This window comes from Myotis lucifugus, unplaced genomic scaffold, assembly GCF_000147115.1.
Source record: "Myotis lucifugus unplaced genomic scaffold, Myoluc2.0 scaffold_45, whole genome shotgun sequence".
Lineage (NCBI taxonomy): Eukaryota > Metazoa > Chordata > Mammalia > Chiroptera > Vespertilionidae > Myotis > Myotis lucifugus.
In genome coordinates, this window is record NW_005871093.1 from 1,644,194 (window position 1) to 1,659,463 (window position 15,270).

General features: G+C 47.2%; 1 protein-coding gene across 5 annotated transcripts in view; it reads right to left on the minus strand.

The window, feature by feature from the left end:
- GALNT17 (polypeptide N-acetylgalactosaminyltransferase 17) overlaps positions 1 to 15,270 on the minus strand; it is a 410,059-nt gene that overhangs the window by 10,663 nt on the left and 384,126 nt on the right. For all 5 annotated transcript variants that reach the window (XR_002829117.1, XM_006088223.3, XM_023753451.1 and 2 more), the window contains one exon: positions 12,462 to 12,557. Coding sequence is in view for 4 of the 5 variants with exons in the window: in XM_006088223.3 (XP_006088285.1) it covers positions 12,462 to 12,557 (96 nt within the window). In the remaining variant the exon portion in view is untranslated. The remainder of the gene's footprint in view (positions 1 to 12,461; positions 12,558 to 15,270) is intronic.

Sequence of the window (15,270 nt, forward strand, 5' to 3'; positions counted from 1 at the left end):
TTGGGGTGATTTGTTACTCAGCAAAAGCTAATGGATACAAAGCTCTTGTGCACCTAAAAAGGTTTTTAAGTTGGATTTGTTGTAGATGATCTAGAATCTAGTTATACAGTACTGGGGAGATTCTTCAAAGTGTCTAATCTGCTCTTTTATTGAGAGCTATCTCATCATCTATCTATATGCTCATGTATAAAATTATGGCCAAGCCACTCTCTATGGAATTTGTCATTCCAGTATGATGCTCGCTGTTGCCAAGGTAACCCTGAAGCATGTGCTGCTGAGGGGCCAATGGGTGAAGCTTCCTCCTCTGAGTTGGTGACTGCCTGGAACTTGCTGACTCTTATCCTTCCAGTTAGGTTCAACAGACCACTGGCTCCCATAACCCTGATCTCTCCCAGGCTCTAGGTTTGTAAACTTGAATCACCTTTGCTATCTCCCTCTGCTTCATCAATAACGTTAAAAGTCTTACAATTTCTGCCTCCGCATGTCTCTTTTACATATTTCTTCCTAATAGCCTGACCTGCTGGCACCTGACCTGCTGCAGTAGCTTTGTAACTGGTCCTCCTACCTCCAGACCTTCCCAGTTCCCATTGGTCCAAGCCAATCCTGCAGGTTCAAATCATAGCATCCCTTGCCTCAACCTTCATTGCTCCCACTGCCCACTGATTTGAGAGTAAATTTTTTACCATGACATTGCGCTACAGGGCTGCAGCTTACGTTTTCAAGCTTAACTCTTAGATTCTTGGCTTAGCCTGACAGATGACTTGAGATTTCTCAAAAATAGCCAATAGTCTTCCCTATATGGAAGATATCCCCACCCTACCCCTACCGTCTCCACTGGTCCACAAAGCCCCCACCCAGATATCATCTCTTCAACTTACACAATTGTGTATTTTATGAATGTGTCTTTCCTTGCTACAGGTTTTCATTGTGGTTGTTTTAGGACATCAGTATCCTACCCTTTTTATACAGCATAAGGACCAAGAAAATTATCTTGGAAAAAGCAAATGTTCTATAAATGTCTTTTGAATTGAATGGGATTATTCTACGTTTGGCCGCTGGGGCCGGGAGGAGAAATGAACGTCATTATCCACAACACTAAGGCATTAGGGAGAAAACCTCTGAGCTCAAATACAGTTAATTCTCATTTAGGAGAGAAAAAAACACCAATTTTTCTATTTGAGATGATCTAAGTGGCACACACAAGTATTAACCTAGATTTAATAGCCTTGAGGGAGAACTAAAACATTCAGGGTATGGCCAGATAAACAAGAACCAGCCAAATAATTGTGGAATGACTCCGGAACATAGAAAATCCATTGGAATGTCAATAAAAGCCTGGCTTGCAATTGCTTTCATATTAAGGGTCTTTCTCATCACTTTAAAACCAGGCCTAGTCAGTGCGGAAAACCATGCCTAAAGGAGAAATGCAGTTCACCCAGCTTCTACTCAGCATGCAGAGAGGCGGGTTCCATTGATTCAAGCCTGCTTTGGGATGCATTTCTTTGTTGCTTGGCTGAATGGTTTCTTGTAACTACACGTGTGCATGTATATTCTCAAAAACAGCCTTTTTCTACCACTGTCTGGGGCATGCCAGATCCCAAACTGAATACAGAAAAAATGTATCCATAGTGTATCTCAGAGTGGTCTAGTGGTGGCTGCCTGGGAACGGGGGTTAGAGAAAAGGGGCAGGAACAATCTTTGGTGTGTGTCGGGGGCGGCGGCAGAGGGGAGGGAAGGAGGGGGTGGAAATGTTTTGTGTTTTGACTGGGGGGAAGGCAGTTCCCAGATGTATATACCTATGAAAACGCATCAAACTTATACTTTAAATAGATGCACTTTATTGTATTTACTTTATACATCAATAAGGTTAATTAAAATATATATCTGGGAGCTTAGACGACACGTTAGAGAACCAGCTGTTTTTTGCAGAGAGCCAGGGCCTGGAGGTGGGATGGTCCCAAGGGCCTCCCTCCTCAGTCTTCTCCCTTCCGTCACTCATCTGTATTAACAACTTAGTAAAATGTAAAGGACTGAACAAAAGTGGCGACACTGAAGGAGGTGCTGGATTAAAGCAAGGTGGTTCCAGAAAATGCACTTGCTACTTAGAATGAATGGGGAGACATATTTGTGCCACAGAACCTTGGGTCAGTTTTCCTGCAGCTACAGGTGCAGGAGGGGGTGGATCAGGGTGAGTGCCAATGGCGGTGGGAGGGAGCAGGGTCTGGCCCATATAGATTATGGAGAGAGCGGGGACTTCTTAGAGAAAGGTCTTAAATGTGAGGAGCACCAGCATGAGGGTCAGAAGAGCCAAGTGGGAGAGGGGACGCTGGCGAGCAGGATAGCTGGCTCCAAGTTCTCAGGAATCAGGACCAAATTCCTAAGCAGGCTGTCCAAGCTCACCCGGACTGCTAAATCGGGTGAGTATCCAAGAATCTTGGAGTAGCCAAGAATCTATTTTTCTCTCTATTTAAAAAATATGTTTTTATTGATTTCAGAGAGAGGAAAGAAGAGGGAGAGAGAGAGATAGAAACATCAAAGATGAGAGAGAATCAAGGATCGGGTGCCTCCTCACGCCCCCTACTGGGGATCCAGCCTGTAACCCCGGGTATGTGCGGTGACCGGGAATCAAACCGTGACCTCCTGGTTCATAGGTCAACGCTCAACCACTGAGCCATGTCAGCTGGGCAAGACTCTATTTTTCAATAAACAGAGGCACTTCTTTCTGATCTCTGTGAGTGAAATAGAAGGTAAGCTTGCATCCCCCGGTACAGTGTGGAAGTGCTGCAAATACTTCGCTCCCTATTACACTATCTTAGTTAAAACTGCCTCGCTTCCCCATTTTGCCAGCTGAAGCAGCATCCTGGGTTTTGTGCTGCGCCATCAAAGGGGCAGAATATGATTTGGCTCAGGACTTGGACTCTGAAGCAGCTTGTGAAATCCAAGCTCTGCCACTTGATGGCATTATGACTCTGGGCCAGTTGCGTTAGCCCTAAGGGACTTGTTTCCTCATCTTCGAAATGGGGCTAATTATAGGATTCGCCTCACAGGGTAGTTATGGAATTAAATGAATGGGTGAGAAGAGGGGGAGGCACACAGTAAGCCCTGTATATGTGCTATTCTTATTTCCCTGACCGTGTGCACCAATGGAAGACGGGCCTCGCTTCTGCCTCACTGCAGACTTCTGCTCTTCCCTAATGGCTCCCTGTGGCCACAGGTGGCATTTTCTATCCCTAGCTCTTTCCCGGCACTCTGCCACTCTAGGCTTCCTGTCCTCTCCCAGAGCCATTGGTCCCCAAAGACAGGAGTCGCTGGCCCAAGCGCTTCAACAATACTGCTGAGCAGCCAGTACCCGAGGCATTGGACTGGTGTCAGCTCTGTGTCCCCAATGCCACCCAGTTGCCCCAGGTCCTTAGCTTTCATGGTGCCTCATCTCTGACTCCTGCCCCTCCCTCACACCTCTGCAGTGCGGGCACAAGGGCTGTGCCTGATTTCTGCTCCTGGCATGTTCCCCGAGGAGTCCCAGACCAACATCTACTTGATTAGCCTCGACCACTGGAATTCAGAGCCTTCACAGAGGAGTCAGCCGTGGGCCTGGGCATGATGCTCGTGTGTGAGAGCTGAGGGAAAGGTGCTCTGAAACGGAACCAGCCCTGAGACTCCGGTCCAGGTGTCCAAGGACAGACATCACAAGGCCCTTACTCTCCAGGCCTTGGTCTGGGTCTGTTCATTTGCATAATGTTATTTGACCAATGACAATGACCCTAAAAAAGTGGGGGCATGTCTCCACCCAAGAGACTCTATATTTTACTCCTGATTCTAGAAGCCAAAACTCCGCCTGGCACAGTGGCTGTACGCTCCTCATTTTGCGGACCCCTCCCCCTGGATTGGTCCTCTCACGCTGCGTCTCCACCCTCCCACCTGAGCTCAGGGGCCCAACCTGGAGCTGGTGCCAGGCTGTGGCCACTCTGGGCTCAGCTCGTGGCCACAACACAGGCCTGGCTGAGGCATCAAGCCCATCTCCGCCGGCAGCTGATACACCATTTGTGACTCTTCCTTTAGCACTAAACATCTGTAGATGGCCACCATGTGCCCAGCCTCCTCAGTCAGAGAGAACATGTCCTGGGATTTGGGGCCTTCGGCATGTAAATTGTGCCAAGTGAGCTAAAAACTGTGTTTCTCAGAGGGGTGAATCTGGGTTGGCAGGTCAGCCGATTCCTATATTTCTGTCAAGATAAATTCACATATTTCTCTCAGAAAAAAAGAGAAACCCTTCAATTTCTGCTCCCATATCCCATAATTTGACCCAGGGGAAATTTAGTTTTGCTCAAATTAAGACTACAGAACATCTACTTTCCAAGCATTAATCCTCTCTACACTTTCCACTAATGTTTTAGAAATGTAATTAGTTCCTTTCTGTTTAGTTTTCCACTTCCTTTCACTCTGTCTTAACTGTGCTTTCCAGTTCTGGCCCCCGCTGCCACCCACCTGTCTTCTCGCTTCTCCCTGAAAGTCAAGCTTCCAGAGCGTTCTCTCCACCATGCCTCTGCCTCCCCGCCTCCCTTCCTTCCCTGCACCCACTCCAGTCTGGCTTCCACGCCACACTCCACGGAGAGTCCTCCCTCCCTCGGTTTCTCTGTTGCTACATCTAACACGCAGCGTGGTCTAACTCACTCTGGGCAGCAACATTTGATGCTACTGTTCCTTGGTTGGTGTGACCACCTTTCTTGTGTGAACTGCTCTGGCTCTATTGACCACTAAACATGGAGATGCCCTAGGGCAAGCATGTCAAACTCACAGCCCGCAGGCCGCATGCCTTCTTTCCCTAGGGTCTTTCCTAGGACTATTGCTCTGATGTCCCTCAGTACACACCCTGGAGCCCCATCTGTCCTCAGCACTGGGCTGGAATGTTTGGCTGCCTGGAGGACATCACCATTGGGATTCTCAAAGCCCACTCTCCCCCAAACTCACATTTCCCAAAACAGAACTTGTCTTCCTCCTCTGAAACCTTGGTAAGTCCATGGCCAAACCAGCTATTTACATGGAGGATACTGAGATTGAGCTGACAAGAACCCATCCTTGTGCATGAATCCTTCCTGCAAGGGTTCTTGGGACTCACCTTCAAGATGTGGCTGGTTGACCTCTAGTCTCCATGGAGGGCACAGACTCAGGCCCTGCAGGAATTTCACAGACATGAACCTAGCCTTTGGGAAGCAGTATCAGGCAGTCAAGAGGATTGCTAGGAGTCCCCTGAAAGCAGGACCCATCGCCTATGACACTCAACCCCCTGAAGCTACAGGAGGAAGCCATAAGGAGGCCACACAAGCAACCTCAGTGTGTACATGGCACCCTCAGTGATCCCCATGTGGGTGAGATTCCAGCATGATTTCTGATCCACGGCACTTTACACAAACCCTAGCACCTGAGCCAGGCAGGTGGTAAGATGAGGACAGTCTAGACCAGGGGTGGGCAAACTTTTTGACTCGAGGGCCACAATGGGTTCTTAAACTGGACCGGAGGGCCGGAACAAAAGCATGGATGGAGTGTTTGTGTGAACTAATATAAATTCAAAGTAAACACCATTACATAAAAGGGTACGGTCTTTTTTTTTTTTTTAGTTTTATTCATTTCAAACGGGCCGGATTCGGCCCGCAGGCCGTAGTTTGCCCACGGCTGGTCTAGACATTCTGCTACCCACATCTGGCCTTCCTCTGTCCTCCTCCAGTGGGAACCCAGACTCCTGAGGCCCTGACATCCTGTACCAGTGGCCCCAACTCCACTAGCCCTAAACTCTTCCAGATTCACCCTTAATTCTGACTGGCCATGACCTCAGATGTCCTCCATTCCAAACAAAAAACATATTTCCAAATAATCACTCAGTGGACAACACTGAGCCAAAGAAAAATCAAAACTCTGAAGTAAATGACCCACTAACATTTTGCACTAACTCTGCTACACCTTGTAGTGCTAAAGCCCTAAACGCCTTTTCACCAGCAGCCTTCTCCTCCCGCTTCACGTCCTTCAGAAGCAGCGGCATTGTTTCTTTATTAATTCTGTGATATAAAAACCTAAAAACCCCCCCAAGATGTTTCTTTAAAAAAAAGACTAAAGCAAGCCTCCAAAATAATAATAGCGGTTTCAGAGTGGTAGGATTATGGGTGATTTCAATTTATATGTTTTTAAACTCCCTGTAATGCTGCTGTATCTTGAGTAAAAAAGAAAAAGGTTAGCAGTGACTTTTTTGAATTTGACAGCTCTGGGCAAGGTAGGAATGTTCAGTTGATAATGTGGCCACCACCACGTTGTTCAGTCTGGGTTCCTTATTCCAAGCCCAACATTAACACAAAACCTGTCTGGATCCCTCTGTGTGTTTGGAGAGAAATCAACTAACATTCTAAAGAGATATAAAACTTTTAACTAATAATTTCTACTGGAAAACAATTTATGATTGTAATTCAGATTTTCTGGAAAGAGCAGCTCATCAACCCATCCTGGCAAGAAAGAAGCGTACAGTAATTCCTCCTTAACCCGAGTGCTCCTTGAGCAAGGTCAACGGCGCGTGCGTTTACTTCTGTATGCCACTTAGGAAATCGAGTTCGCCAGCTCCCTGTGTGTGGACTTTGAGACCCACTTTCTGGCATAATTAGAAGGAGGGAACTGGAAACTGGAACTTGAAAAGGGAAGCAAAGCAGATGGCAGAGAAAGAGGCTCAGGTCCTCCATAGATTTTCCCAAAGCCCAGGAAGCAGAAAGCCAGTAACCCTGCCCTCCATGGAAGTCTGCAAAGGGGGCGGGCACCAGGGAGGCACATGTGGGCTGGATGGAGGCAGAGCCCAGGAGGCAGGAACTAACAACCCTGAAATAATAAAATCAGCGACAAGGCAAAATGAATGTATGAGTGTCTCACTGAAATGCGGAGGGGACTTTTAAATATTGCATAAGACAAGGGGAATGGAACTGAGCAGCACAGAAACTCCGCTGTGTCTCCCACAGCACAGGTGTCTTCTGCCCTGTTTCCCCCCCTCTCTCTTTGGTGTATGTGGCCGGTTTTCCTAACATAAAAAGTCCCTGCCCTCACTCCTCCAACCCTGTTGGCCCTCCTTTGACCTCATGGTGCTTTCCAGACATCGGGATTACTGGGTTTGCTTCCTACCAAATGTGGGAAGCCCTTGCCCAGAACCATGGGCTTGTTTTATGGGGCGAAGCCATGGGGGGAGGGGGTGTTAACATCAATGTGCTCTCAACGGCTCCATCCCCTGAGCCCCAACGCCTACATGACTTTGTTTGGAAGCCATGAGGCTGCTGGATGTCATTAGCGTCTGTGTTTCCAAGCGCCTTCCACTTGCTAACAGCGCCAGAGCCTGCCACTCCAGCGGGGCTCTGCGCCTCCCTGGCCACATGCATCATCGTGACAAGGTGGGGGATGATGTGTCGCTGAAGGGATGAAGCCATCAGAGAGTAAGTCCAAGATCAGATTAAATTTAATTATGGGATGAAAGAATTCTCGTCTGTCATTCTGGTGATGGATTAACTGAGGGGATGGATGTGAGCTGCTCAGAAAAGAGGGAGAGGAAGAATAAAATGTATTGACAGAAGGACAAACAGAAGGGACCCGTGGTGCCCTCCCTGGAGCCCAGCAAATCAGAAAGGTCCTTAGCACAGAGCCTGACACCCCTCAGTTCCTCCCCATGGTGCACACCTTGTCTTAAGAATGCCCCACTACAGAGTAGCTGCTTCAAAGTTCTCCCCAAAGTCCCCAGGGCCACAGCACTTGGACCCTGTGCTGGTCATGCCCTGTCCACGCATGGGCGGCTGGAGAGCTATGGTCCTCACCGGGGAGGAGCCTGCGGCGGGGACGTTCTATGTTTGTACATGGGCAGCATCTATGGGGGGTCCCCCGCACACTCGCAGTGAAGCCGGCCCTCAGGCTTGATGTGTGTAAAGCACCTGGGCAGAGGCAGGATTCTCTCCAAAGGGGTCAGGGAATGGAGGGGGTGGCAGAACTGCTCTATGTCTTGACTGTGGTGGGGTTACTGGACCACATGTTTGTCAAAACTCACAAAACCATACGTTAAGAAGAGTGAGCCCTGGCTGGTTGCTCAGTGGTTAGAGTGTTGGCCTGCAGACCTAAGGGTCGTGGGTTCAATTCCCAGTCAAGGGCATGTACCTTGTTTGTAGGCTCAATCTCTGGCCCTGGTCTGGGTGTGAACTGGAGGCAACCAATTGATGTGTCTCACATCGATGTCTCTCTCTCTCTCTGCCTCTTTCTCTCTCCCTCCCTCTCCTCTGCACTCCCCTCCATTCTCTCTAAAAAGTCAATGCAAAAAATATCCTCCAGTGATGAGTTTTTAAAAAAGTGAAATTTATCTTAAAAACTCAATTATATAAAAACTGAAATAGTATTATGAATTTAAAAAGTTAGGCTGGAACACTAAGCATAACCTGGACCTGCCTTCACTATTATATGTCTAACACACAATTTTGCACATGACAGATGATCAATAATTGCGTCGATTGGGGGAAAAAAAGCACTTGGAGATGAGTGTTGACATGCAGATTCCTGGGCCCCTCTTTCTGTGTGTCTGGGACTCAGGGATCAGCATTTGTAAGGAGCTCCTGGTGGCCAGCAGTTCCGTGGACCACACCTGAGATACTGGGTGGGAAGCCCTGAGGCTCTCAGTACTATTCTCCCTGTTGACCACCCTCGATCACTTGCCACAGCCAATTGCCTGATTGTCCCTCAAATGTGGAGTATGCCCCCCCACCTCCTCTCCTTCGCTCTGACATTCCACTTCCCTAGCATTGGCTCTATGCTTGCTCAGCTCTTTCTACCATGGCCCGCTATGGGCTAGAGAACATTTGGGGGCTCGAGGACTGGAGATATGCTCCCCAGATGGCAGAGCAGAGTGCTCAAGTTCAGGAGTCACAGAGCTTGAGTTTGAAGAGTGGGATGGAACACACTACATGAGTCTCTCATCAGTGAAGGGGGCAGTCACTACCTACGAGACGGCACTGAATGTGTTACTAAAATAGAAATGGGTTTATCAGCGGTAGCATCTTGCTTCCCTGCCTCAGCCCAGCCAGGCCTCTGGCCTGAGCGCTCAGAGCTGTCTGTAGGCAGGACCCCAGCCTGTGGCCCTGGACCTCGCTGCAGCCTGTTACACGGCGGGGCCCTCAGGCAAACTGCTCAGCTTAGAGCAGCCTCAGAGCCATCAGAAGTGTTAAGGGGTCAGGAAGATGCTCCATGCCCCTGAGCCCCTCAGGGCAGCACTGCCCACCCCTTTCTCTCTTTTTGACCTTTGCCACCAAGGGAATCAGAAGCAGCAGTTGGGGAGGGTAAGGGGGTCGGCTGAGAGAGAACACAGGGAGGGGCTGCCAAGAAGGCCATTCCCATGGCCTCTGCTCCTGTGGGGCGACCTTGGCTGCTCCAGCTTGGGGACCCCCCGGACCTGGGCCCAGGATGGCAGCAGCCTGCAGCGGGGTGAGGAGCTGTCACATCCTTGAACAAGACTCTGCTCTAAATGGGGTCAAGCTAACACCAAAGGCTGCTGTGTCCTTGAGATCCTATTTTTAAATGAAGGTTAGGCTCAAAAAAGAAATAAATGTTTGTCTAATCCAAATTAGTAACCAGACCAAACCAAGGCTGGTCATGAGCTCGCTGGCAGACACCCACCAGTGAACGGGCTCTCTGAATGGCTGGGAACCATTTCCATCTTGTTGACAAACACCTGTTACAAGACAGGAAATTACCCTCCTCAGTGCCTATTTTATCTCTGTTTAATTGCTGTTTGACAATAAATTACAACAGAGTCCATTAATTAAGCTAACAATGTCCATGGAACACCAATTCCTTCTTCTGGGAGTTGCCTTATTACAGAGCTTTGAATTAGTCTCCATTAACCCACAGCACTTTATGAAGCAGTTTAAAAAGATGCCCAGGCATGTGACTGGTGGGAACGACTCCTGGCGTAGAGGGAGCTCTTAGGAGGAAGGAGAGAAACCTTGCCGAGCCAGGGGAGGGGCAGCCTGGCAGCCGGAGGGTAGTACCGAGAGTGCACTCTAATTCTGAACACGTGGTAGAGCAAAGCAAGCATTAGACTTACTTTAAAGTATTGCCCGGCCGGCATGGCTCAGTGGTTGAGCATCGACCGACCTATGAACCAGGAGGTCACAGTTCGATTCCCAGTCAGGGCACATGCCAGGGTTGCAGGCCCGATCCCCAGTGTGGGGTGTGCAAAAGGTGGCCAATCAATGATTCTCTCTCATCATTGATGTTTCTCTCTCTCCCTTCCTCTCTGAAATCAATAAAAATATATTTTTAAAAATCAGTTGATGGGAGACAAACATGGCCGACTTATAGTATGCATCCTAGAACTGGAGGCAGCAACGAGCAGCCTAATTTGGTCTGCCAATCCATAATCAGCTACGTGGCAAGAGCATCCATCTCTCTCTGAACCCCTCCAGATCTCTGCACAGTCATATCATTCCCCAAGGTGAGCCCTTCAGGGACTCTCCACTGCCCTCAGGGTCAAGTCCCAGCATCCCTGGCATCATCTGGGAACTTGTTAGAAACACAAAATCTCAGACCCTACCCCAACCTCCTAATTCAGAATCTCTGGGGGTGGGGCCCAGTAGTGGGTGCTTTCACAAGCCTTCCAGGTGATTCCCCGGCACACTGACGTGTGGGCACCTGTGCTGTGGGGGATTATCAGGCCGCTGCAGATCTGCCTCTCCATCTCCCTTCTCTCAGCACTTCTTTCCCTCTTGCATTCTAAGCCCCAGGCAAACAGGGCACCTCTGTCTCCCAGCACCCAGCGCCCTGAGCTATCTAGCTCCTTCTACACTTACTATGCTGTAGGTTTCCTGCCTCTTTACTTGTCTCTCCCCCTCAAGTGTAAACCACTTGAGAACAGGGTGGATATCGTATCAGCTACCAAATACAATTGTGACTAGCACCCGCAGTAGGTGATCAAGATGTATCTGTTGAGAGAACGAGTGAATGAATGGATGAAGACACTCACTGGATTCTTTAGTCCATGCTGCCTTTGATGCTAATGCCCCATTTCCCAATGGGAAGGAGCCCGTCTACCCAGGCATTCTCCTGCTCTCCACGGCAGTTTTAGCCAATTGTAAATTCTGGTAGGGCCCAGTAATCAATCTTGAATTAAAGAGATTACATTTGAACTTAAAATGCTTTGGTTGTGCTAGAGGGCTTGGATTCTAGCCTGCTTTGTAACAGGCACTTTTCCCGTCATGCCTCAGTAGCTGTCTGCTACTTCCCAGAGTGGTTGCAAGGACCAAAGGATTCAAGACTTGACTTGTCTGGCATTTCTCCTTCGAAGGACCCATCACCTTGAAGGGCAGAGGGTCTGGACTATGAGAACTACCTGTGGTGATAGTAGAGGGAACACAACTCTTCTTTCCAGGTCCTGGCTTAATGGGAAACAAAGTTCTCTGAGCAGACAAAACTGTGAGCCTTTATGAATGCATGCATGAGTACTTGTGTATGAATGTAAATTTACATGTGAATAGGTGTGTTCATAGGACATGAGAGAGACAACGGGAGGTTTCAGGGTAATTTGTCCAGTGTCTTCCTTTCACAGGAGAATCTGTGAGACTGGCTTTGAACCAAACATCTAGTACTCCTCTGGAGCTGAATAATAAATGTTTTCCCAAGTTGTAGCTTGCCCTTTATTGCTATTGATTGACATAAAAATGTTTTAAATTTTTATGAATGGCAAGTGGAATGACATTTTTGGATATGCTTATTCCCAATCTTTGAGAATTTCTGCTAACTTCTTTGTGTGTGTGTGTGTGTATGTGTGTGTGTGTGTGTGGTGTGTGTGTATGTGTGGACACACACGCACACCCCCCCACACACACACCCCCACCATTGGCTAGCACACAAAGCTGTCAAAGAAAATTCATTTATCAGGCTCTGTTTTCACTTTGTTGGTTGATCATTCTGTCCTTTTTGAGGTATCTTGTGTGTTCTAATGAGAGATCAGAGAACACGTGTTCTCTGAAATGCACTGCAAGCACCTTCCTCCTTCCCAGTTGGCACCTGGCTCTCGCACCAACACTTACAGACCAGGTCATTCTTCGGATCAAACTGATGGTGGCCTTTCAGGGTGGACATGTCAATCAGGTTTTCACCAGGGAATGTGCTAACTCTTTCTTTGAAGTTGTAAGCAGGCTTTTGGTATAATTACAACACATACTCTTCCCTACTAGCAAATGATCCTCCAGTTTACATTTTCCTTTCTGTATGACCCATGCCCGTTGATCCTCTCAATATCTGTGCTGATGTAACCACTTGTGTACCTTTTCCCTGACTCACAGAGAAACAACCAGAACTCTCCCCACAGAACAGGTAACAACTACCCAAGTAGAAGACAACAGAAGTCCCACAAATCCCCTGTGGGCCGCTGAATTTACTCTTTTCCTGGTCAGGGATGCTCCTACCTGGGGTCCCCAGCCGTGGCATGGGTACAGTATTGCTGTGTGGTTCTCCAGCGGCCCCTGGTCCAAGCAGACATCTTTTGCTTTGTTGTTGCGAAGCTGCAGGAACAGGAAAAACATCATCCATCAGAGCCCATCTGGTGGAGCTGCTGCCCAACTACCATTCCACCATGTCACGGTCCCAGCCACTCAATGGGAAGTCCAGCGACACCCCATGTGGACCAAGGCCTGCGTCTGCGAGGCGATCCCTCTAGCAGAGCCCTTCAGTGGATGCTGTGGGCACCAATCCTGTGTCTGTGACCCTCACCCACACGGCCCCCCCTCCCCAGCATGAAAAAGGATCTCAGGAAACATTTGGACAAAGAAACACTGGTCAGCCATTGGTTTTCCAAAGTGGCTTCAGCACCAACGCTGGTTTTAATAACATTGGGAATCACAGGTCAGCTTCTCAGTTCATTGCTGACACAGAGGCATGGAAAACAGTCATCAAAAAGCAAACAAAGGCCTTTCCATCATGCAGACTCCAGCAATGTTTATTTATATATTCAAAAAATAACTACTGAATGCAGACACCGGGCCAGGCACCAAGTGTTTCAGAATGCACCTTCGGAGGAACAGACAAAAGTCCCCTAATTTGGCCTCCAGGTACACTGTGTTCTATGTGGGTGTCCATCCTACCCACCACCCTGCAATCGCAACCAGCGGGAAAACGGCAATGCTGGCCTTCTCCATGTACACGGTCCCCTCCAGATTATGTTCTCCATGGAAACCGAACTAACTGGGTAAATCAACAAGTGGGGTTCAGAGACGGAGGGGAGGTGACTCCTGAGCTAAATGGTAAAAGGGATAGTGGGAATGATGCTGGCAACGTTCTGTTTTTCAGCCGGGTAGTAGTGATGTGGATGTTTGCTTTATATTGTTACGCTGCACATGTATACTTTATGCACACTGTATATGTGTTATATTTCATATAATAATGCCTAAAGGAAAAAAAAAGAAGTGAAAAAGTGAACTAGGGGCTAGGGCAGTCCAGGCCATGAGGGCAGTATGGACCGACCATAGTATTTTGAGCAGGGGAGTTGGTGGCCCCATGTTTCGTGCACACTGACATGCTTTTGCATGTAGGAAGGCAGTGTCTCATACATGCAACAGTCAGGATATAAAGCATACACACACCTTTCTTTAAAAATCATTTTAAGACATTCTAGATAATATAGGTAAAAATATTTTAAAATGAATGAAAAGTGAATGATTGCCTAAGTAAGCCTGGACACTGGCACTGGATGTCCAGTGAGGCAGAAACGCCAGGGCTGACATCTGCTCAGAGGCGTCTGTCTCCCTTCGTCACTGGCTGGGGTCTGGTGTGGTGACAAGAACTACCAGTTGTAAGCATTAAATTACACTTGTCTGAATGTTGGTAAATTTTGTCACTGAACTGAATTTGACTACAAAGTTATTCTTTTTAAAAAATATATATATTTTATTGATTTTTTTACAGAGAGGAAGGGAGAGGGAGAGGGATAGTGAGTTAGAAACATCAATGAGAGAGAAACATCGATTCAGCTGCCTCTTGCACGCCCCCTACTGGGGATGCGCCTGCAACCCAGGTACATGCCCTTGACCGGAATCGAACCTGGGACCCTTGAGTCTGCAGGCCGACGCTCTATCCGCTGAGCCAAACCAGCTAGGGCTACAAAGTTATTCTTAACGAATGTATAAAATGCAAATAGCCCAGCTGGTGTGGCTCAGTGGTTGAGTGTCAATCTATGAACCAGGAGGTCACGGTTTGATTCCCGTTCAGGGCACATGCCGAGGTTGCAGGCTCTATCCCCAGTGGGGGAAGTGCAGGAGGCAGCAAATGGTTCCCTCTCATCATTGATGTCTCTATCTTTCTCTCCCTTCCTCTCTGAAATCAATAAAAATATATTTTAAAAAACAGTGGTATCTACATAATGGTAGATTTTGTTACAAACTAAATTTGACTAGTGTGATTTTTTTTTCATTTAATGCAATAGTCCATCTGAAACACATTTCAGATAATGGTGAGCTCAGCAAACTGAAGGTGCTGAAAATGTTAACAATGACTGGGAATTGGGAGTAAGTTTTGTTTTCATCTTTATATTTTCTACAGAATGTATGCATTAAAGGTATTACTGAAAAGAGGCCATCTTCCTGCATTTCCCCATTTTTATTCTTCCTTTGTTAATACTATTTTGTCCTTCTAATTATAATCTTATCACATAAACACTAGTGATACCTGGGAGACATGAAAAAGTCCCCACACAAAACCTGCCTGTCCCACTTGCTTTTAAGAATCACATTATCAATACTTTTCTCAAGTCATTAAACTTTTGTACAAACCTTTTGAAATAGCTACAAACTATATTCAAACCATTAAGATAGTATATTTAACTAACCTTCAAGTCAGATTCAGAATTTTTTATCAAAAAAAAGTCACTAAGATGAACAATTTTACCCTCAAATCTGTGTCCTCATTTCAGATTATTTGCTTAGGAGAAGAGTGGAATGGCTATCATTAAGCCCTGTAATACATGCGGTTCAAATTGCTTTTTAAAAAGCTCATTTCAATTTGCACTCTCACGAGAGGATATGTGGCTTTTCATATTACCAAGACCTTGCTGGCAAAGCACCAGCACATATTCTAACAATGAGTATTTGTTCACTCGGTAGTAGGAGAAAAGCTACCGCAATGTATTTTAAAATTAGTTTTCACTTCTTTGATTATAAAATAAATTAGAAATTTTCATGTGTTTTTCAACTATTGTATTTTCTTTTGTACTTTATTTTTCTC